The sequence below is a fragment of the Hoplias malabaricus genome, chromosome 6 (assembly GCF_029633855.1).
Source record: "Hoplias malabaricus isolate fHopMal1 chromosome 6, fHopMal1.hap1, whole genome shotgun sequence".
NCBI classification, from domain to species: domain Eukaryota; kingdom Metazoa; phylum Chordata; class Actinopteri; order Characiformes; family Erythrinidae; genus Hoplias; species Hoplias malabaricus.
The window spans coordinates 47,716,980-47,742,221 of record NC_089805.1 but is presented as its reverse complement, the minus strand read 5'-3'; the positions used below and the strand labels follow the sequence as shown (position 1 = coordinate 47,742,221).

General features: G+C 38.7%; 1 protein-coding gene across 1 annotated transcript in view; it reads right to left on the bottom strand.

The window, feature by feature from the left end:
* The window catches only part of LOC136699112 (NACHT, LRR and PYD domains-containing protein 14-like), a 49,458-nt gene extending 34,237 nt beyond the window's left edge, over nucleotides 1–15,221 (bottom strand). Inside the window, exons 1-4 of the mRNA XM_066673574.1 lie at nucleotides 15,144–15,221; nucleotides 12,429–12,488; nucleotides 6,355–6,717; nucleotides 3,282–3,371 (exon numbers count right to left, since the gene is read on the bottom strand). Coding sequence (XP_066529671.1) covers nucleotides 3,282–3,371; nucleotides 6,355–6,717; nucleotides 12,429–12,486 — 511 coding nt within the window. The 5' untranslated portion in view covers nucleotides 12,487–12,488; nucleotides 15,144–15,221. The remainder of the gene's footprint in view (nucleotides 1–3,281; nucleotides 3,372–6,354; nucleotides 6,718–12,428; nucleotides 12,489–15,143) is intronic.
* Between the last annotated feature and the right edge of the window lie 10,021 nt (nucleotides 15,222–25,242).

Here is a 25,242-nt window from a genome sequence, read left to right as displayed (position 1 = left end):
CTAATGTATCAGTAATCGTGGATTTAGTGTTTGGCTAAATGCTGCTTATGTGCATGAACAATGCATGAACTGATGTGATTCAGTAGTCATGAACAATGACAAAATTCTGTCCCTTAGTAACGTTCACTTCTCATTATAAAATTCATACCGAAAGAGAATGGCTACACTCTACATCTAAACAGTGAGTCCCCTGAGCACATCAACTACTCCTGTTCTCCCTAGACTTCTATATTCTCTGTTGGTTTGTACCATTTGGGTTTGGTGTTTGTGGACATCTGTAAGCACTTTGGATGATGGAATAACACCAAGTAAATATGACTTTTTAATTATTATTATAATAATGTTCCATGTCTGAGTTACTGTCATGATAATGTTAGCGTTTATGGATGTTATGAATTTGTTTTGTTTTTTCTAAGTTCTGTTGGAGTGAGTCGGTCTGAAAAACCTTTCGCTTTTGCCCTCAGCAAACAGAATTTCAAAATATGACCACGACCAAAACACAAGTTCGGGATAAGGTGGGAGAAGGGGTGAGGCTGAAGGGAAGGGCGTTGCTGAATAATTGTTCTGTTCTGATTATGAGATGCTACTGCAACATCTGTTGGTCAAATTTTGGATAGTGACCTTTAAGATGGACTGTGGTGAAGTGGAAATATGTCCCGTATTCTGACAAATGAAAATTCTAAATTATTTTTTGCTGTGTCTTCGGGGTTAAAGAGGCAATGGACCATCCAGCTTGTTATAAGTGCACAGTTAAAAAACAGCATCTGTAATGGTATGAGGGGGCATTAGTGCATATGGGATGGGTGACTTGCACATCTGTGTAGGCACAGTTAATGTTGAATGATATATACAGGTTTGGAGTAGCATGCTGCCATCCAGACAATGTATTTTTCTGGAAAAGCTTTGCTTATTTCAGAAAGCCAAGGCCAATTCACATTCTGCATGGATTACATCAGCATGGCTTCTTAGTAAAAGAAGAGAACTAAACAAGTCCAGACCTGTCACCCACAGAAATATTGGTGCATTATAAAACAATAATAGCATTCAGCCTTTTGGGGTAAGAGGTGTCAGTGGTGGGTTAAAGAGGGGTAGCTGTGGCCTAATGGGGGCAACTGTGGTTTAATTGGGGGCAACCATTGCCAAACAATTAGAGAAGCAGGCTTGAATGTTGCTGGCTTAATTCCTAAAAAATTGGGGGTGGTGAGAATGAAAGAACAGCAATGTCGTCCCTCAATCCACGACTGAGGTGCCCTTGAGCAAGGCACCTAATCCCCATCTGCTCCCCGGGCACTGGGAATGTCTGCCCACCACTCTGGGTGTGCATTCACTGCCCATAGTGCACTAGTGTGTGTGTGTGTGTGTGTTTTCATAGCCACAAATGAATTAAATAGAGAAGAAACATTTTGTTGTACAATGAACAATAATTGTGCATTTACACAGTATTTTTCTACATCAAAACCCAGAAGAACTAGATCCATGTGAATAGGTTCTGGAAAAAATGTGTTCTGGTGTTCTGACGATGTGTGCTACCTTGAAATGTTTGCTTCCTTTTATGACGAATTCATTCCTTTTTCTGAACTCCTGAACTGAGATCACAGGATTGATTGAGGCATTCAGCTTTATTCAGACAGTAAACACCTCTTATGTATGACACAGGGCTGAAGGTGCGATTGTATGGATTAAGATTACTGTCAAAAATAAATGTGTGCATGCTAATCTACATTCACAGTTTTGTGTGTGTTCTGTAGCAATACGACTTCAAAAATACATGATTATAAAGACTTACGCATACGACTTGAATTATTACAGGTACGACTTCTAGATTATGAACAAGATTTCCTTACTCCATATTGGACAGAGAAATCGTGAAATGCCACGTGTGGCGTCACACTTAACAAGCAGATACCATCGATTTTGCAGACTCGGCTTGTAGAGAAAGTATATTACTTGATGTTTTGCGCTTTTGCGATGGTATTGTTTCAGTATCGGTATCGAGATATTTAGGCAGGTATCGTATTGAAAGTAATTATTTAGGTATCGTGACAACACTAGTTGGCATTGTTTCATTTCCTAAAACATCAAGACAAAAAAGAAATAAATAAATAAATACAACTTGTTTTGTATTTGATGGTCAACGCATCATGGTGTCAAAGTTCAAAGTCTTGGCTTTAGGCTGAATACACACTTAAAGAGCTCTGACTGTGAGGATTGTTAAACATCATTAAAAACAGATGGCCCTGAAAATGTATCTCTCACACTGAGGTGCGAGGGATGAAGGAGATTCCATATCTCCTTCATCCCTCGCACTTCATTGTGAGAGATCCATTTTCAATAATCACAGATACATTTTATTTAAACAAGATTAATAAGGACACAATCAGAAATGAGACTAAACATCTAAGGGAGACAAACTAAAACAAAGAATGAGATGATGAAAAGTGAAATGAAAGAGTGATGAAAAGTAACACAGAGACACAGGGAAAAGAGAGACAACAAGAGGCACAGAATTGAAAGAAACAAGGGAAATTGACAATGAAACTTGAGAGATATAAACAAAGACTCAAAAAGAGATATCTAGGAAATAAAGAGGCACAAGAGAGAGCTAGAAACAAACAAGTAACAGGCCCCTAGACAAACAAAAATGTGGACAAACATGCAGGAATATAAATTATCTAAAAACACAAAACACCTGGTATGGGGACACATGACAGGGGAAGGTGCTAACACAGCACAAGAACCAGAGTTGCACATGGGGCAAAAACAAAGAACCATGTGACCACAAGGCCCATGGAAAACAGGACCAGACTTAAATGAGGAGGGGCTAAGCTGGACAGTGTCAATGCATCAACTGCAGTAGATTCACAGTTTAGGGACAACCTACTGAACAGTTAGCTGTGACCTCTCTGTACAGCCACCAATAAAAATGATGGATTGAAACTAATCTAGATAATCAAGGAACTCATAAATGTGAAAAGAAAATGCTGGGCATTGTGGGGATAACTGATGTCCTCTGACTATGGAAAAAATCAGAGCTGGATGAAGAATACACAACGCAATAAACACGATTCAGTGACATGGCCGACAGGTACAGCACTGCCACTGCTGCAGGTGAAGTGTAGCTGCACTGTAAGAAACTGAAGGACAGTTTCTTAGACTGAAGTCTCAATGAAGTGTTGAATTTACACCACAGAATATTTTCTGTTCACACACAAGATGCAGTGTCTGCCAGACTGTTTTAAATGTTTATATTTTAATCATGAAGTGAATGTATTCAGATTTACCTTTTATGATCCATGCTGCAAATGCTGCTAATAAAATGATGGCAACTAAAAAGCAGATGATGGCGATCTTCCAGGAATGGAAACCTCTTCCTGAAACACACAACAGAGGAATGTTTACTGAAGAACATACAGATTTACTGACTATGATGATCACAGGTGGTGTATGTCAGGCTGAAAATGCCCAAACATTTTTTACAGTGCACTTTGATGAAAATAGCTATGAAACCACATTTCACAGGGCATATTTAGAATAATTACAGCATATACACAGTTTATGAATCATGTACAGTTGTATTGATCAATTTCATGTATTTACTCAATGAAACAAAAATTTTTGAATTTGAATTATTGTATCAGTATCTTCATAGAAATCGGTTTCAACTACTGAGAGTGGCTATGGACTTATACTATGACCAGTCATTGTTCACCTGTCTCACAGTCTACTTTCCTTAAATACCTTTTAACAAATTTACACAGCATGTCATCATAAGATTTTAACAGCATTTGATGGTTTTCATTAGCCTCTTAAAATGGTCAGTTTACATGCATAGTGTTTTATTTCTGCTACCCTTATTAGGAGTCAGAACACTGGAAAATTAATAAAATATTTTTGGCATAAGAAATCAGACTGATTGGCCTGAAGGGGGCACTATAGTGAAGATAAACACATTCCTCTTTGTATACTCTAACCTGTGAGTCATAGGGATGACTCATTTTTACCCCATATTCCTTGGGTCCTGACAAACAAATGGTCAGTAGAAACACTAAATGCCACCAGGATGCAGAATTCATATTATATATATATATATATATATATATAACAATAAATCTCATTGAAAATTAAACTCATAGAAAAGAAGTATAGTCTATGATATATTCTGCAAAATATTTGACTGCAACATTTGTCAAAAAATGCATAGCATTTCCTCACTGGTTATTTGTTTAAAAATGAAGCTTTTCAAACTAGTCAGTGGATTTTAAGCCTGTTAACTAATTGTTGGTATTGATGTCATCTCTAGAGCCTGTAGGTACAATCCCATTTCCCAAAAATTTAAATGCTGAGCAAAGTTTAAATGAAATAAAAATGCAATGATGTGCTAATAATTTTCAACACTACTTGATATTTGATTGAAAATATTACAAAGACAATGTTTCAAATGTTGAAACTGAGAAATTGTATTGTTTTATGAAAAATATTGGCCCATGTTAAATTTGATGCCAGAAACACATTCCAAAAAATGTTGGGATTCACCTCTCTGTGAAAGACTGCATGGGCAAATAATGAAATAATTCAAGAAACCAAAACCAGCATTAGCTGGCTGTGATCTTCAAGCCCTCAGATGGTATTTCATTAAAAATAGATATGTTTCTGTAGTGGAAATCACTGCATGGGCTCAGAAACACTTCCCAAACCTGTGTTTAATTTTAAATTATTTTTGGAAATCATGGCTGCTTCCTCCTTCAGGCTCCAACCTCCCTGATGGTGTGGTGGGGGGACATAAGTGCACATGGCATGTGTGAATTGCACATGTGTGAAGGCACCGTTAATGCTGAACAATATATAGTTTGGAGCAACATGTTGCCATCTGAACAACATCTTTTTCTGGGAAGACCTTGTTAATTTCAGTGAGACAAGACCAGTCCACATTTGACATTAATTACAACAGCACAGCTCCTTAGTAAGAAACAATCTGGGAGCTAAATAAGTCCAGACCTGTCACCCACTGAAAACAACTAGGGCTTTATGAAACTTTTATGAACTAGGGCTTCAATAATGGAGCCCCAGAGCTGTTGATGTCCTGTACCATGCAAGAATCAGAAAACAGTTCACTTTTTACAGTGAATGTCCTCCTCAGTTCCCAAATGCTTACAGAATGTTGTTAAAGAAGAGCTGATGGACACAGTGGGAAATCACCTTATACACTAGATATATACTTATATACTACAACCTTATACAGTTGTATATCACCTTTTGTGTGCATGTGAAAAACAAGCATACACTTGAATGTATGAATATGTGAACTTGTAATAAATATGTTTTTACGAATTCATGTTTCTGAAGGTGTAATAAACATTTGCAGCTGTAGAAATGTTTTGCCTTTTATTTATTGTCTGTAACTTCTTATGCAGTTCCACACTCACAAACGTATGAACACTTTTGAGTCGCCAATCCACCTATCAACATGTGTCTTTGGACCATGGGAGGAAACCAAAGGAAACCCACATGGACACAGGGAGTACACACCACACTCCTCACAGACAGTCACCCGGAGCGAACCCACAACCTCCAGGACCCTGGAGCTGTGTGAGTGTGACACCTACCTGTTGTGCCGTCGTAATAGCAGAATTTAGTATTATCAAGTCATTATTTTATATATAATTTTTATATTTTTTTATACAAGGAGCACAAAAAACTCTCAGAACTAAAATATAGAATTGAAAGAAGGAAAAAATACAAACATTTCTCTAATACTTTAGTATTTTAGGCTATTGGCAGAACTACATTACCCATAATTCATGTTTGTTTTGGCGAAACCAGTTCTAGGCAGTGAATATGGACGTTATGCTCTGAGGATACTGAAAAGTAAAAGACGCCTGCACTTTATTCTCTCTTGCTGTCTCTATTTTAAATCACACATGCAACATAAAAATACCTACAAACATTACAATCACTGCATGATTCTGTGGTTTCAGTTTGGAAAAACATTTAAAATTGACACACAAGTGAATCAGGCAATGTTTTATTATTCTTATTGCACTGTATCAAATGATTTAAACATTTTACTGCTTCAAAACTTTGTTCAATCCATCTCTCCTTTTTGTCTCTTAACTCTGCTCTCCTGTTGTTGAAGCTCTAGTCCTGTTCAGATTTTTATTCTGTGTTTGAATTTTCTCTTTAGCTTCTAGTTAATTTCAGGTCTTCATTGTGCGCTCTGATTTTGTGTCAAGTTCTGGTTAATTCACATTTTATTAGTTTGTTTCCTGCTTTTTCACTTGCTCAACTCCTGACAGATGGAATGAAGAATAGTCTGCAGAGGTTCATTAGTAAGGATCATAAACAGATGGTTCTTACCTCTTACTTGTACATGAACAGTGGTGTCTTCAAAGTGAGATGTAAATGTGTCCTCAACATAACACTGGTAAAGTCCTTCATCAGACGCTCGGACCGAGGAGAGTTTCAGTGATGTGTTTCCATTCCTCAGTTCATCTTTAAATAGAGCTGTCCTGCCTCTGTATGACACCATCTGTTGATCATTCCTGTCTTTAAAATCTTCATACAGATGAACTAGTGTGTCAATTTGAGTCAGTTCTGCTCGGATCCATTCCACCTTCATATCTTCAGCATTGCCTCTGGGTCGGAGAGAACAGGGCAGAACCAGGTCTTCACCAGCTTCACCAACTACAGGAGCATCTGGACCAACTACTTTAAATTGCTCTGTAAAGTTAAGAAGTGAAAATTATTCAATAAAATATCTGTAATTTTCCTCAAGCCTTAGTGCAGCAGTCTCCCTGTTGCAGGGCATGATTTAAGCAATGCTTTACTTTATTCTTATGTGGTTAATGTAATTCATGTGTACAATGGTGTAGAATTGGGTAGGGACGACTGAAATGTCCATATAAATACATGTAGACAGGAATTGCAATACAAGGGTTATTATTATGAGATATTGGACCTTACTTAAACCTTTCCACAAGATTCACAAATGCTGCGTAAGCACCAGATTTTTTAGTAGAACATGTGGATGTTAGTGAATACTAGGGATGGGCAGATTGATACATAAATATTCATACTTCCGATCCTTGTGTTTACTTTTAAGGATCAATTCTGGAGCCAAAATATAATCTGTTTATATATTTTGTAGGATGGCTGTATATCCTTGCTGTCTATTTATAATAAAATGCCCAAAATAAAACTACTTTTCCTTCAGCCTTCTCCCTCTGGTGCCCCCACACACAAGATGTGTTTCAAAGCTTAGGCTGCAGCCGAGGTATGACCTATGGAAGCAAATCTGTCTCATCAGACTTTGAAATATTACCACCTTTGAATTTGTAGAACTGAATTTTTTTGCACAGAAATTCTGCATCTGAATTTTGTTGCTTTTGAATTTAAGTCTTCAGATTTCCTCCTCTGAATATTTTGCTTCGCAATTATGTATCTGAATATGAATTGAACTCGTAAATTTTCAAGAACATGTTTAAACTGTTATTATTCAAGAATAATAAATTCAGATAAAATAATTAAAGCTTAAAACAATTCAAAGAGTATATTTTGTGTGTGTGTGTGTGTGTGTGTGTGTTTTAGTTACACTTGCCTTGCATCACTTCATGTCTCTACGTATGTCAGTCTGGTCTGTCTGTTTCCTTCCTTGTGCCTCTCTCTCTGTCTGTCTGTACCATTTAGTCTGTTTACCTCTCTCTCTCTGTATCCAGGTTTATTCTGTTTAGCTCTCTGTGTTCAGGTTTATTCTGTTTAGCTCTCTGTGTTCAGGTTTATTCTGTTTAGCTCTCTGTGTTTAGGTTTATTCTGTTTAGCTCTCTGTGTTCAGTTTTATTCTGTTTAGCTCTCTGTCTTCAGGTTTCTTCTGTTTAGCTCTCTGTGTTTAGGTTTATTCTGTTTAGCTCTCTGTGTTCAGGTTTATTCTGTTTAGCTCTCTGTGTTCAGTTTTATTCTGTTTAGCTCTCTGTCTTCAGGTTTCTTCTGTTTAGCTCTCTGTGTTTAGGTTTATTCTGTTTAGCTCTCTGTGTTCAGGTTTATTCTGTTTAGCTCTCTGTGTTCAGTTTTATTCTGTTTAGCTCTCTGTGTTCAGGTTTCTTCTGTTTAGCTCTCTGTGTTTAGGTTTATTCTGTTTAGCTCTCTGTGTTTAGGTTTATTCTGTTTAGCTCTCTGTGTTTAAGTTTATTCTGTTTAGCTCTCTGTGTTCAGTTTTATTCTGTTTAGCTCTCTGTGTTCAGTTTTATTCTGTTTAGCTCTCTGTCTTCAGGTTTCTTCTGTTTAGCTCTCTGTGTTTAGGTTTATTCTGTTTAGCTCTCTGTGTTCAGGTTTATTCTGTTTAGCTCTCTGTGTTCAGTTTTATTCTGTTTAGCTCTCTGTGTTCAGGTTTCTTCTGTTTAGCTCTCTGTCTTCAGGTTAATTCTGTTTAGCTCTCTGTGTTTAGGTTTATTCTGGTTAGCTCTCTGTGTTTAGGTTTATTCTGTTTAGCTCTCTGTGTTTAGGTTTATTCTGTTTAGCTCTCTGTGTTTAGGTTTATTCTGGTTAGCTCTCTGTGTTTAGGTTTATTCTGTTTAGCTCTCTGTGTTCAGGTTTATTCTGTTTAGCTCTCTGTGTTTAGGTTTATTCTGTTTAGCTCTCTGTGTTCAGGTTTCTTCTGTTTAGCTCTCTGTGTTTAGGTTTATTCTGTTTAGCTCTCTGTGTTCAGGTTTCTTCTGTTTAGCTCTCTGTGTTTAGGTTTCTTCTGTTTAGCTCTCTGTGTTTAGGTTTATTCTGTTTAGCTCTCTGTGTTCAGGTTTCTTCTGTTTAGCTCTCTGTGTTTAGGTTTATTCTGTTTAGCTCTCTGTGTTCAGGTTTATTCTGTTTAGCTCTCTGTGTTTAGGTTTCTTCTGTTTAGCTCTCTGTGTTTAAGATTATTCTGTTTAGCTCTCTGTGTTTAGGTTTATTCTGTTTAGCTCTCTGTGTTTAGGTTTATTCTGTTTAGCTCTCTGTCTTCAGGTTTCTTCTGTTTAGCTCTCTGTGTTCAGTTTTATTCTGTTTAGCTCTCTGTGTTCAGGTTTATTCTGTTTAGCTCTCTGTGTTCAGTTTTATTCTGTTTAGCTCTCTGTCTTCAGGTTTATTCTGTTTAGCTCTCTGTGTTCAGTTTTATTCTGTTTAGCTCTCTGTGTTCAGGTTTCTTCTGTTTAGCTCTCTGTGTTTAGGTTTATTCTGTTTAGCTCTCTGTGTTCAGGTTTATTCTGTTTAGCTCTCTGTGTTTAGGTTTCTTCTGTTTAGCTCTCTGTCTTCAGGTTAATTCTGTTTAGCTCTCTGTGTTTAGGTTTCTTCTGTTTAGCTCTCTGTCTTCAGGTTAATTCTGTTTAGCTCTCTGTGTTCAGGTTTATTCTGTTTAGCTCTCTGTGTTTAGGTTTCTTCTGTTTAGCTCTTTGTCTTCAGGTTTCTTCTGTTTAGCTCTCTGTGTTTAGGTTTATTCTGTTTAGCTCTCTGTGTTCAGGTTTCTTCTGTTTAGCTCTCTGTGTTTAGGTTTATTCTGTTTAGCTCTCTGTGTTCAGGTTTATTCTGTTTAGCTCTCTGTGTTTAGGTTTCTTCTGTTTAGCTCTCTGTGTTCAGGTTTATTCTGTTTAGCTCTCTGTGTTCAGTTTTATTCTGTTTAGCTCTCTGTGTTCAGGTTTCTTCTGTTTAGCTCTCTGTGTTTAGGTTTATTCTGTTTAGCTCTCTGTGTTCAGGTTTATTCTGTTTAGCTCTCTGTGTTTAGGTTTCTTCTGTTTAGCTCTCTGTCTTCAGGTTAATTCTGTTTAGCTCTCTGTGTTTAGGTTTCTTCTGTTTAGCTCTCTGTGTTTAGGTTTATTCTGGTTAGCTCTCTGTGTTTAGGTTTATTCTGTTTAGCTCTCTGTGTTTAGGTTTATTCTGTTTAGCTCTCTGTGTTTAGGTTTATTCTGTTTAGCTCTCTGTGTTTAGGTTTATTCTGTTTAGCTCTCTGTGTTTAGGTTTCTTCTGTTTAGCTCTCTGTGTTTAGGTTTATTCTGTTTAGCTCTCTGTGTTCAGGTTTATTCTGTTTAGCTCTCTGTGTTTAGGTTTCTTCTGTTTAGCTCTCTGTCTTCAGGTTTATTCTGTTTAGCTCTCTGTGTTTAGGTTTCTTCTGTTTAGCTCTCTGTGTTTAGGTTTATTCTGGTTAGCTCTCTGTGTTTAGGTTTATTCTGTTTAGCTCTCTGTGTTCAGGTTTCTTCTGTTTAGCTCTCTGTGTTTAGGTTTATTCTGTTTAGCTCTCTGTGTTTAGGTTTATTCTGTTTAGCTCTCTGTGTTTAGGTTTCTTCTGTTTAGCTCTCTGTGTTTAGGTTTATTCTGTTTAGCTCTCTGTGTTTAGGTTTATTCTGTTTAGCTCTCTGTGTTTAGGTTTATTCTGTTTAGCTCTCTGTGTTCAGGTTTCTTCTGTTTAGCTCTCTGTGTTTAGGTTTCTTCTGTTTAGCTCTCTGTGTTTAGGTTTATTCTGTTTAGCTCTCTGTGTTCAGGTTTATTCTGTTTAGCTCTCTGTGTTTAGGTTTCTTCTGTTTAGCTCTCTGTGTTTAAGATTATTCTGTTTAGCTCTCTGTGTTTAGGTTTATTCTGTTTAGCTCTCTGTGTTTAGGTTTATTCTGTTTAGCTCTCTGTCTTCAGGTTTCTTCTGTTTAGCTCTCTGTGTTTAGGTTTATTCTGTTTAGCTCTCTGTCTTCAGGTTTCTTCTGTTTAGCTCTCTGTGTTTAGGTTTATTCTGTTTAGCTCTCTGTGTTTAGGTTTATTCTCTTTAGCTCTCTGTGTTCAGGTTTCTTCTGTTTAGCTCTCTGTGTTTAGGTTTATTCTGTTTAGTTCTCTGTGTTCAGGTTTATTCTGTTTAGCTCTCTGTTTTCAGGTTTATTCTGTTTAGCTCTCTGTGTTTAGGTTTATTCTGTTTAGCTCTCTGTGTTTAGGTTTATTCTGTTTAGTTCTCTGTGTTCAGGTTTATTCTGTTTAGCTCTCTGTGTTCAGGTTTATTCTGTTTAGCTCTCTGTCTTCAGGTTTATTCTGTTTAGCTCTCTGTGTTCAGGTTTATTCTGTTTAGCTCTCTGTGTTCAGGTTTATTCTGTTTAGCTCTCTGTGTTTAGGTTTATTCTGTTTAGTTCTCTGTGTTTAGGTTTATTCTGTTTAGCTTTCTGTCTTCAGGTTTATTCTGTTTAGCTCTCTGTGTTCAGGTTTATTCTGTTTAGCTCTCTGTCTTCAGGTTAATTCTGTTTAGCTCTCTGTGTTCAGGTTTATTCTGTTTAGCTCTCTGTGTTCAGGTTTATACTGTATAGCTATCTGTGTTCCATTTAGTCTTTTTATCTCTGTTTCCAGAAGCCTATGACAGGCCGACCCATGCTATTACTCCTGTTCATGTTGTGAAATGGGTCATGTGCTATATGTTCCTCTCATTTGTTTAATTGTATAATCAATAACTGTTGATTGCATAATGTGTTTTTTACATGTTCATTCTCATTGTAAACAGCATCTTTGGGTCATTTGAAAAGCGCTTTACAAATGCAATTTATAATAATAATTTAGTAATATTATTATTATTATTACTGTGCAACTGACCATAACACCTTTGTAATGGAAAAAACTGCAGCATTCTTTGAGTATGGTTTTTAGTTCATAAATTAGTTTTAAAATGTTCAGAAAAATATGTTTATCCTGTTTCCCAGAGGCGCTAGTATTGACTTTAACACATTAACAAATCAAAACCCTGAAGGGATCTGACAGAATGTTAGTGAATATAAATATCTTGCAATATGACTAGACCACATTTGAACATTTAATTACCATGTTTATCAGCTCACAGGTAAACTGAGGCACACCTACATTTCCTGTATATTAACATCGTGTTTCCCAGTGCACAAAAGTGTAAGACTGTCAACATGTGTCTTTGGACCATGGGAGGAAACCAAAGGAAACCCACATGGACACGGGAAGAACACACCACACTCCTCACAGACAGTCACTCGGAGCGGGACTTGAACCCACAACCTCCAGGACCCTGGAGCTGTGTGACTGCGACACCTACTTGCTGTGCAGCTCTGCTTTATTTGTGAAGTGGTTGCTATCACCTCTGCACTAACTCAGAAAAGACTATATACTGATCTTTGTAAATTGTGTGTGTCTTTCCCAGGATTCCTATGTCAAATCTGATCATTACATTTCTATTTTATTAATCTGTTGTTTTGACCAAAGCCTGGTCTCTGATTTCTCCTCGTGTTTGTCTCTTCAGTTTATGTCTTTACTCTCAGCTCACTCTGGATTATTAGGGGGTTATTTTTTATTTATTTATTTATTTTGTTTCATCAACAATAATCAGCTCCCACTGGGATCCTACTTGCATCGACTTATCCTTGATACAATAAAACACACACCGATACACTCAAAGAACACAGTACAGTAGTGTGGACACTTACGTGCTCTAGTCTCCACACAGACAGAGAGAATAAGAGCTGCCACAATGAAAAACTTCATCCCTGAAAAACAAATGAAGATTTTCTCACATCAGCTGAACACACTCTAAAGCTCCATTTACATAGATTCATTTATTCCTCATCTCTGTAATATTCAGATCTTCCTACAGATCTTCATTTACTGAATCAGATGTTAGACCAGAGCTGAAATGTTTACAAAAGGAAGATTTTTGTTTTGTTTCAAAATCCAAACACACAAATTAGAACAAGTAAAAAAATAAATCAATAAACACATTCCAAATACATAAATTAAAAGTGATTTTGATTCCTGTAAATTCCATCAGTCTCTTTGTAACATTAAAAGAGAGAAACAATCCCAAAGAATGTATTTTATAAAACTCAGTATCTGAGATGTTCACTATAACCAGGGGCAGCTCCCTTTTCAGTCGTTCTCAACACTCTTCCCCGTGAAGACCAGAAGCTGTTCTCTGAGCAAGGTTGAAATGTCAGAGAACATGGTGGCAAACTTAAGGGTGTGTGTGTGTGTGTGTGTGTGTGTGTAAATAATTTACCCAACTTAAAAAAAAAACTTGTCAAATGACACATAAATTAAGTGCATAAACACTACACAGCAGCCACTACACACTACACCAACAAATACACAACACAGTTGTCTCAGCACAGAAGGAAGAAAGTCTATATTCAGGAATTGTGCCTGTTTTTGTATTTATGAAAACTTTTTTTTAAGTATTTATATGTATAATAGCAAAGCAGCATAAAATAAAAGCACATTAGCTGTAATATATTAATTGTGTTTACTACACCGTGTCAGTCATTCATTCTTTATGTGTAATGTCCTGTCTGTTTTCCTCACCATGTGGTCATGTAGCACATGGCTCCGGTTGTTGTTCTCTGCCCTAGTCCCGCCTTAGCTCCGCCCTGTCATCAGTGTCTCCTTTGTAGTCTTGCCCTCTAGTTATTATCCCCAGGTGTTCCTTGTCAGTGCTCTGTGTATATAGTCCCTTTGTTTCATTGTTCCCTGGTCGGTTCTTGTGTGTGTAGATGTGGTTTCTCTTGTGTGTGCATCTCCCATGTCTACCCCTGTTCTCGGTTGTCTGTTTGTTCCTGTTTCGTTCGTGTGGTTAGTTTGTGAAACTCCTTGCTTGTGTTGGTTTTGTTAAATAAAAGATTTCTTGCGTTTACGTCCACCTCCCTTGTCTGTCCTGCTCAACTGTGACATTGTGGGACTGAACTTCATCCAGATTAAATTATGGTGTCTTATAGAGTAATTGTTGAGTATTACATAGTAAAACTTTCCTTTTTAAAAATATTTTATCCTATTCTGTCTAGAGAACTTGTAGAGTATTGCACTGTGCCATGCTTCTGTACACTCTACGCTGCACTGTAACTTTCAATTACCAATCACATTACTGCACCTGTTTTTATTTTAATTATTGTTATATATATGAACACAAGCCACATGTTCCCCTGTCTCAGTCTTTTCCCCAGGGTAAATAATCTGACCCTGCTCTAAGAGTGGAACAGATTCTTGGAGGATAATGTTTTATTTTGACTGTCGCCTAAATTATTCCTCTGGTTTGGCTGAAGGGTTAATAAAGGATTTCTCCTTGTCTGAAGTGTGTGTGATCAATGAGAGATATTTACATGCTGCAGCGAAGACAATGCCCAGTCCCAAATGTCTTTCTACACCCTCCGTAGGGCACAGTAGGGCATCATAAAATAATGGTTTGTGCCCTTACACAGGGAATTGTATGTCGACAATAATTTGAACTATAAGGTTCAAGTTTCTCTGCTGTATTATTGTCTAATTACTGTCTGTATTATTAGTTTATTAATGTGTGTAATTATGGTATTATTCATTTATTAATGTGTCTAACTACTGTCTATATTATTAGCTGCCAGAGCTCCTCTGATTGACACAGACCAACAGAGCTCTGTTTACAACAGTGACGTGGATAAATGGGTCAGGGATCAGTACTTATATTTCTTTCATTTTAAATATGAGGACTACATGTATCGACAGAAACAATTTAAATGTCACAGTTTTTATTTGAGATGTGTTTTGAGTAATAAGTTGATCCCTAATACAGCAGCTACTCTCTAAATAGACATCAGCTGTAACCAATGAACACAGCACAGATTTCTCTTTTCTAAGTATTTTACAAAATGTGTCGACTTTTCTAAAGAAGGGTTTGTAGTTTTCATTTGTATTTTTAAATTTAATTTAATGTGTTCCCAATAATTCAAATTCCATTTATTTGAATTATTTATTCCATTTACACACACACTCACACACACACACACACACACAGAGTATCTAACACTGATCATTAACATTGTTTTCATTGTGTGTTCTTTTCAGTTCATGATCCCTGTCTCTCTCTCTCTCTCTCTCTCTCTCTCTTTCACACACACACACACACACATTATCTAGCACTGATCATTAACATTCTGTTTTCATCGTGTGTTTTTTCAGTTAATGATCCCTGTCTCTCTCTCTCTTTCACACACGCACACACACACACACACACACACACAGTATCTAGCACTGATCATTAACATTCTGTTTTCATCGTGTGTTCTTTTTAGTTTATGATCCCTCTCTCTCTCTCTCTCTCTCACACACACACACACACACACACACACACACTGAAATATCTTTAATCCTCAGGTCAATAAATTAAATGTTATTTTTACCTCTGTATTTCTCTGTTTCTGATCGTCACAAACTCTTCACAGCAGCACTTTCACTTTCATTTAAATCCAGTTTGGACTGGATCAGACTCACACAGGAGGAAGTGCTGGAGCTTTATTGTGGGCGTTTTCCGTTGTGAGTCACGTTGTACTCAGGCACCTCCCTGTGTTTCTCTTAGAGTGAGACGTCTGTTTAACTGTGAATGACTTACATCAGACACAACAGACCACACATCACAGAGCACAGGACACAGGACACAACACAGACCACAGGACGTTGTAATCATACACAGGATGAGATATATTAAATATCCTATGCCAGTCCATTAGAGCTTTGCATAGGGCCCATCCCACTCTCTTCTTACCTGCAGCCAAAACACTCTTTTAATCTTTGGCAATTTAAATCCTAATCCAAACCAAAAGGGTTGTTGAGGCTGTTTATGATCCGATCAGCAACCGGCTACACATAACACAGAAGACTACTTATTGAGCCCAGTCCATGTGTACTCAACCATTGCATCACTAGCTCTTCACAGGAGTCATCAGGTCAACACCTCCCCTTGTCAGAGTTTGGCTGAATTAAGCCCATGACATCTGCAGAAGGCTCAACAGTGAAGTCTGGCTTCCCAGACCCACCCCACTCCAAGCCAAATTTACAGCCCTAACACACCCTTAACCATCAACTGTAAATCCACACTGGCCTCCCTGCTGACTTAGGCTGTACCTAGCCCCACCCCCACTGGCACCGTTAATGCCCAGTGCCACCAGTTCCATGGAAATTTTATCTAATACATCACCGGCATTTACAGTACAGTACAGTAAAGTACAGAGTCAAAGACGCAGGACAACATGTATATATAGTAGTGTGGTGGAGTCCCATCCTGTTGGAAATTTCAGGGGAACTACCATCTTCAGTCAGAATGGATAGGAACACTGTTTCCTGTAGCACTGTCAGGTAGCGCCGAGCATTTATGTTCTGGTTGAGCCTGTAACGAACAACAACTTTCTGTGTCGATAACTTTGAACCACTAGAGATATTGCAAATCAGACTGTGGAGATCAATGTCTGAGGCAATTCTGGTTTTCTTTGATATGCTCCATGACCACTTTTCCTTTGGAAAAATTTGCTCTTGATCCAATATGGCGGCTTTCAAGATGGTGGCCATGTTTATAGTCTAAAAGATAGGACCCCCTCACCCATTACTTGCTGGGGTATACAGATAAGTCATTTTCCCTTTTGTTTATGAAGTAAAAGGGTGTCCTGTGTCTTTTGACTAACTCTGTGTATTTCCACAACAAGTCTGTGCTCTCCTTATCCACAAGCAGAAAAGGAATTATTTATTGCACTGTTGCCCCGGCACACAACAGCAGAGAATACAGCACTAGAGACAACAGACTGGTGAAGTGTCCAAAGGACCTCAGTTTCCTCAGAAAATATAGCTCTGACCTGTGATCAGTTCCAGAGTCTTCATCCTGTGGGAGTTCAGGGAAACTGGACAGTAGTCATTCATTGCCACCCCTTGCTTCTTCTTGGGGAAAGTAACCACACAAGCCACCTGACTGGAACACTTTCTTGGCCTCAGTTCAGGTTGAAGATGTACTGAAGATACACACAGCTGTTCAGCACAATGTTACAAGACCTTAGTCTCAATGCCGTCTGGTCCTATGACGTCTTTGTTTAACCATGGCTTTTGATCATTTGTAATGTTTGCAGTGTGAAGGAGACGTGGAAGGTGGAGACATATGCAGAAATGAACATTTATCAAACCCTAAATCTAACACACAGGGAAATGACACACTTCACAACAACAATCATTAACAGTGAACAGAAACCAGGATGAAATAAAACATAAACACAGGGATAACGATAGTAATACATACATACAAATACTGAGCGTAACAAATTACAACCAGGGAACTGCAAAGACAAAGACTACAAACCACTACAACTTTTCATAATCATAACACGGAACCCAAGATATAAACATGAAGCCGTTCAGTGGTGGTCAAACACAGACACAAGCACAGGGACTGACTGTGCACCAATTGTTTTTAACCAGAAGCAGACACCTCCTCCCCTGGTTTCCCCATTCACACTGGGTCCACACTGGTGCATAGCTGAGTCAGGGGCACTGTCTGTGAGCCACGTCTCATTCAAGCAAAACACACAGCGGCTCTGGAGTTCACGGTGGTACTGATTACATGTAAACTAAGCAGAGGGGGTTTTAAAAGTTGAGAGTGGAGTCTAGAAATATGCCCCCTGTTTGCTACAGTGTTATTTAAAGTGGCATTTCATGCAATATTTCCTAGCTGGGCAGGCAGCCGAGTAGTTTTCCTGTAAGAATTGGGGTAATTGTGACTCTGTTACCAACTAATTTCAGTTTTTCTAGCAAATCATGACTACCATAAACAATTACGTCTACAGATCTCTGCCCAGGGACAGACAACAGTAGACAAAACTGGGACAGAGACGGAAGAACAGCTCGCACGTCATCACCATACTTCAGCGCCATCACATCTCCTGAGTGAGTTTTCATATTGGAAACGTTCAATTCAACATTAACCATGTTTACCACAGATGAGCCAAAACATTAAGACCAACATCAATCTGATATCTTCATGAAGAATTTGATACTAGGTGTCCCACATTAATAAATAAGCTGAGCACATGAAAACATCCATAGGTTCAGTTCTGATGCTCACAGTCCTGTTATAAGTGATTGTATCTGTGGTGGTACCCTCAAGGGTGCATTTTCAATACCTTTAATTAGGGTTAACCTTATTCTATTATAAATATAGGTGTTAAGCTTGTGTTGATTCCATAAGCCTCATTTCATCTCCAGTGTGTGGTGTGTTCTCCCTGTGTCTGCGTGGGTTTCCTCCGGGTGACTGTCTGTGAGGAGTGTGGTGTGTTCTCCCTGTGTCTGTGTGGGTTTCCTCCAGGTGACTGTCTGTGAGGAGTGTGGTGTGTTCTCCCCGTGTCTGTGTGGGTTTCCTCCGGGTGACTGTCTGTAAGGAGTGTGGTGTGTTCTCCCCGTGTCTGCGTGGGTTTCCTCCGGGTGACTGTCTGTGAGGAGTGTGGTGTGTTCTCCTGCATGTCTGGAAAGGCACCATTAATGCAGAGAACTATGTTCAGGTTCTAGAACAACATATGCTCCCATCTAGACGTCATCTCTTTCAAGGAAGACCCTGCATTTTTCAACAAGATAATGCCAGACCACATTCTGCAGCAATCACAACATCATGGCTACGTAGGAGAAGGATCCGGGGACTGAAATGGCAGCCTGCAGTCCAGACCTTTCACCTATAGAGAACATTTGGCGCCTCATAAAGAGGAAGGTGCGACAAAGAAGGCCCAAGACGATTGAACAGTTAGAGGCCTGTATTAGACATGAATGGGAGAGCATTCCTATTTCTAAACTTGAGAAACTGGTCTCCTCTGTCCCCAGACGTCTGTTGAGTGTTGTAAGAAGAAGGGGGGATGCCACACAGTAGTAAAAAATGGCCTTGTCCCAACATTTTTGGGGATTTGTTGACGCCATGAAATTTTGAAACAAAATATTTTTCCCTTAAAATGATACATTCTCTCAGTTTAAACTTTTGATCTGTGATTTGTGTTCTATTCTGACTAAAATATTAGATGTTGGCTCCTCCTCATCATTGCATTCAGTTTTTATTCACAATTTGTTTAATGTCACAACTTTTTTGGAATCCGGTTTGTACAACGCTTTGTATTGTAAGGATGTAAGTTTGGATGCATCTGCTCAGCCGTGGCAAACCAGTCCTCTCTGCTCTCTACACACTGTTCCTGAGCGAATCTGAAGCCCACATGAAGTTTGGAGGTCTGTAGCGATTGACTCTGCAGAAATTTGGTGACCTCTGTGCGTACATAGACTATATAATTCCAAGAGTGAGGACAGCGCCCTCTATTGACCAGCCGCCACTGTTTATACCCAGATTAAATAATGGTGTTACAGATTGTCATTGTTTAAAATAATTAAAGGGATCTAAATCGTGTATGATTTTTTTTTCAATTATAAATATATATTTGATTTTGCTTTTTTGTAAAAATGTTTATGTCTCTATTGTCTTACATCTCTTTGTTTTCTACTTTTTAAACCATCACTGCAGGGATTTAAAGAACTTCAGATGGCAGTGTGTCAGGAACATGTAGATGATTTAAGATGCCGGAATGTTCTTTGATCAACTGTGTTGTGAAAATTATTATTTGTTAAAGGGTGAGAAATTGTACAAATGCATAGTGTGATAGTGTGCTGTTTACAGTCAGTCAATCTGATATTATTAAATTAAAAAGCAAACACATTCATTATATATCTCTGTAGTTTAAGAGTTTTGGAGATATGTGGCTTGGAGGTTTTGTTACCCCCACAGAGCAGAGAAAGAGAGAAGGTATATCAATTCCAACAGCTGCCCTATAATGACCCCAAGTGTCAGAAATCCTTACTGCACTGCTGTCATTCAGAAGAATATTGATTCTGTTTGTCTTTCTCTTTTAAATGTTCACTCAGATCCTCCCCCCTCTGTACTTCACTCTGGGCCCTTCGGCTAATACAAAGAGGGACAGAAAATTGTCCTCCACTCCCCCAGGAACAGGAGCAGAGAGACACAGTAATGAACATTCTTTTCGATGGGGCAGAGTCAATGACCTCATCACACAGTTTCACCCACTCAACAGTCGCGCACACACTCGCCCAGTCACTCACACCTGTGGACAGTGACACACACTCACCCAGTCACTCACACACTCACACCTGTGGACAGTGTCACACACTCACCCAGTCACTCACACACTCACCCAGTCACTCACACCTGTGGACAGTGTCACACACTCACCCAGTCACTCACACACTCACACCTGTGGACAGATTCACACACTCACCCAGTCACTCACACACTCACACCTGTGGACAGTGTCACACACTCACCCAGTCACTCACACACTCACCCAGTCACTCACACCTGTGGACAGTGTCACACACTCACCCAGTCACTCACACACTCACACCTGTGGACAGATTCACACACTCACCCAGTCACTCACACAATCACCCAGTCACTCACAAACTCACACCTGTGGACAGATTCACACGCCCACTCCATTTACCAATATGTGTGTGTTTGGACAGTGGGAGGAATGCAGCAGACCCAGAGGAAGCATACAGAAACACGGGGGGAACACATCACCCTCCTCACAGACAGTGACCCGAGGTGGAGATAGAGCCCACTCCCTCAGGACCCCGGAGCTGTGTGATGACACTACCTGCAGGGCCACTGTGCCACCCGGTGGTGCTGGGGGGTTGTAGCCGTATTCAAATATAAAAACATTAAACTGCTAACATTACTTAATGCTGGTACGCTTCTGTTTCAGAGCAAAAATAATCCCACTAAAACATATCAGTCTGGATAATGGAGGCATTTATTTAAACGGTGCATTTTCACAAAGGGTTAAATTATAAAGAGCTTCTCTTCTTTTGTGTTCATATAAAAAAATAAACCAGCTTTCACTGAATTCTGGAAATCGGAAAATGTCAGAGTCTAATAATAAAACATTCTAGGACATGATCATTCATTTATTCATTCATTATCTGTAACCGCTTATCCAATTCAGGGTCGCGGTGGGTCCAGAGCCTGACATGATCATTTAAATATTTATTTTTGTACAATCTCAGACTCTTCACGAGGCACTAACTCAGTGCTGCCACACTGCCACTTTACTTTGACCTTACTCAGACTCAGAGTTTCAGCCCTGAACTGTCACTGCCACAGGGCTCTGTTTAACATTCACATAAAATCTGCTCTATCCTCATCTTAAATGTGTGTTATTCTCTCACTGTTTCAGACGCTCTTTTCCCTGCGTGACTCTAATTCAGCTGCAGTGTGTGATGTCATATACCAATATGTTTCATCATTATTACATCTCACTGTGTTCTGTACTTTGTATATGGCTCTGATGACAATGACAAGAAACATGGACTTGATTTGTGGCGGAGTATTCTCATACCTCAGATTGTCCACAGGGAGGTGCTGTTGGCCTCAAGCTGCCATTTTGTAAAAAAAAAATCCAGGCAGGAACCGTCTCAAACCTGTATTTGAGCATATTCTTGATCTAAACCACTGATGTGCTAATGCTGTTATTCATTCACTGCCTAAAATTACCTTTTAACTATGATCTGTGATTTTTGCTCATCATTAAACTCAATAACAGTTTCTTCATTTAGTGAGTATTCCCCAACATTCACTCATGTTCTTATAGTTACACTGACTATGGTCTTGAGTCTTACATGTGTCATGGGTTCTGACAGTCCAGCCCCCACAAAGTGCAACACTCAAATGGTAAATCCACCTCTCTGTCATTTAGGTAATATTTCTGGAATGTCATCTAAAGGTAATATAGAGATCAACTGTTCTGCAGGGAATGTTTCAGCAGGAGGAATCGGGCACTGGAGCTTCAGATTTAATTCAAGTTCATACAGAGAAAAACACAGAGCAGCCCTGCAGTCCTTCTTCCATAAACTGTTGTGAATTTACAGCAAATTATCCCTTCCTATCCCTTCCTCAGCCACTTTATTTATCCCTGAGGGGAATTCACACTGGGCACCTAGACAAACAAACAAACAATAAACAAGTAAATAAATCAAAATGAAACATTGGAACCACCTATAATTGATAATAATAATCTTAATATCCAGTGTAAGTGCGCATTTTGTAGTCTGATGGCTTCAGGCACAAAGGTCACTCTTGTAACGATGGCCAAGACTCAGAATGGTCTTTGTGCTGTCCACATATTTTAATTTAATATTAAAGACTGTCCCCAAATACTTGTAAGCATTAACTCCCTCTACAGTCCGTCCATTTACACAGTGCCTGTATTCAACGTTTGCAGCTTGGTAAAATCAACGATCATCTCCTTAGTTTTAGTGATATTTATCACCAAATGTGAGTAATCATACCATTCCACAAACTCCTGCTAAATATGACCATGATCTTAATCTGCACCAGGGAGCAGAGACAAACCTGTCAGCAGCTAATTTCACAGAATGACTGTATTCATGACTCCTCCAGACGTCAGTGTATGAGGGGAAGTATAAAGGAGACAAAACACAGAGCCAGAGCACGTGTCATAGATGTGAAAAAGTTACATTTACATGTTTCTCTCTGTGATCTTTGAGTCAGAAAATACATAACTGAGTGTCAGTCCATAGCTCAGTCTAAAAGATTTAGACTTTTCTGGACTAAAAAGGTGCTGAAATGTGTTAAATTCCAATGAAAAATGACCAAATACAGTTCTTGCTGTTGTTTTAAGTTCTTCAAGATATCTACAAACTAAACCATAAGTCATTTAAAATCAGCCACACACCACACACCAGAGTGATATGTGAACTGTAATGAATCTAACAAAACTAGAGTAGCTTTAAGAATGAGATCTGACAGTATTCAAATGATCTCATTGCTAGTGAAGATATCAGTATGTTGTCCTTCATGATAATGTTCAATATTCTTCAAAGAGTGGAATATTCTGACTTTGTCTCTTAATATGTAAAAATTCTCTGTGAGAAATGTAATTTTAAATTCAGTATTTTCCATCTGAGCACAGTTTCACTGGATCTGTGGATACAAGACTTGCCATTGCTGACACTAAAGCAGCTGAAGAGGTATTTAATCCTAAATTACATCAAGAAGAAGTACAGGGATTGACTGAGGGCTGTGGACCAGGAGCTCTGTGACTGCCTCTGCCTTTGAAGAACATCACCCTGGTCCTGGCTTCCCTCCACTGGCTCCCTGAGGTTCACAGAATTCAAAGTGGCTACAGCTCAGAGGTGGTCAGGCCTTTCCAGTTGCTACCCCAAGACTGTAGAACAACTTTCCCTTCAGCATTTGGTCTGCACCCTCCATATCAGCCTTTAAATCCCATCATAAATCCTACTTTTATTCTTTAGCTTCAGATGACGCTTAAATGTCTGTGATTTTCTCTCGTTGTTGACGTTCTGTTTCACTGTATCACATTTTATTCTATGTGTGGTTTTTTTTCAGTTAATTTTCTCTGCTTGGTTTGTTTCTTCTCTGTGTTGGAATTTAATTTTGTCACTTTACAGTTTCTAGTTTGATTTTATCTTTTGCCAATGTTTCTGCTTTCTTTATTATACAAACTTATTTCTCCTTCTATTCCTGTCTTTATTTTCATTACCTTCCTCCAATGTAAAGAACTTTGGACAATGGCACTTTATTTTAAACGTGCTCTGCAAATAAATATTACTTACTTTATGAATCAGAGCACACTCATCCCTCACTACTGCTGCCTCAGAGGCAGTGCACACGTTACTTTCACTGATTTATGTCACCATTTGGTCAGGAGGAGTTTTTTGAAAAGCTCATAATATTAAATGAAACAGATTATTATAAGTTTAAACATGTGACACAACAGCTCTCAAATGAACTGTACACAAGTCTGTTCTGGGCGTTTGTGCATTCCTCAAAACTCTGCTGATAAGCCACACAGTAGTGCAAAGAGTTTTGACTATCCTCAGATCTAAGTAGATCCTCAGATCTACACTGAAGCATAAATGTGTGCTCAGTGTCGGGACACTCAGGACTGACAGCTACTCAAACAATTTAAAAAAGTATCTACATCAGATTCATCAAAACCGGGAATCAATCTCTCATTACTGCCCACAACAAACTTTAAAGGAGACAGACGTCTTTGTGGTGAACACACATGAGCACTGCTACAGAGTCTGGGCTTGAGTTTGTTTACTGTGTGTATAGAGGATGCCAGGCTCTTTGATGATTCTGACATTAGAACCTCCAGAGAGTAGTGCACCCCCCTGGGCCTGGAGATCAGTGATATCTGAGATTATGAAAACACAAAATACAACTGTGTAAGTATACACGGGACAGTTTAGGAGAACAAAAACACACCTGACTATAGTATAAACACTATAAACAGGTTACTTTCTATCTATCTATCTATCTATCTAGTAAAGCATATTCATTTTACTTTTCATATTTTCTGAAATTTCACTAACACACACACACACACACATCTATCACTGTGTGTTTGGAAAATTAGAAACCATCCTACAACCCCATATCCAAGGTTAGAACAGTTTGAATAATGCAAATAAAATCTGTGATCTGTGACGTGTTAATCCTATTAAAGCTTTAATGAACATAAAAGTTCAAAGACAAGATTTCCAATGTCTAAATAACTCATCTGTATTTTGTAAATAAACACATTTAAAAAGTCAACACCTGAAACATTCTCCAAACCTTTGAAAACTGAGGAGAATAATGGTACCATTTGTGCCAGGGATTTTTCTCCATCCTCTGTGGTAAGGTTTCAGGTTGTATTTCTTGATGCAGTGGTGGACGGTGTAAACTTTCAACACTTTTCTGAAGTCCTCCCAAAGTCATGTAGCTATATATATCAAAGTAACATGGTGTTTCCTCATGCAGTGATGTCTGTGGGTGGACCGAGGTTTCTCCAGAGTTCCTGAATCTTCCACAGTGTTACAGACGGTCCATTTTGGGGTGAGAAATGTTCACTTTGTGTTTGTCTCACACAGTTCAGTAAAAAGAGGTGACCACACTCCCTCACTGTTGCATGACACTGACCCTTTAGTGGACACTCCTTTATCTCTTTTATATTCTCCTGTTTTGCCAATGCCCCTTTTCTTCATTGGAAAAGACTGTGGGAATGTTCCACACACTGCCAGCAATGATGTCACAATAAAAATCTTAAACACTCATTCACAGTACGCAGTTCACACCATTATACGTTATATTCGTTGTTTATGATGGCAGCCATTGTGTAACTTTCTTTCAGTTTGTCCAATAAAATTTAGACAACACTACAAAATGTCTGACATTAAGTTGACTTGGATAAATTTCTGACACAGCTTGTGTCTGCTTCTACACATTTACAGTTTAGTGCTGTATTCAGGGAGGCGGCAACTGTGTGACCATCTAGCAACCACCCAGCAACAACCATGGAAACCATAGCAAAAACAACATGGGTTACATTAGCAACACCTTTGCGTAGATTCCATGGCAACCATTTCAGATCTAATGGCAAACTTATACAT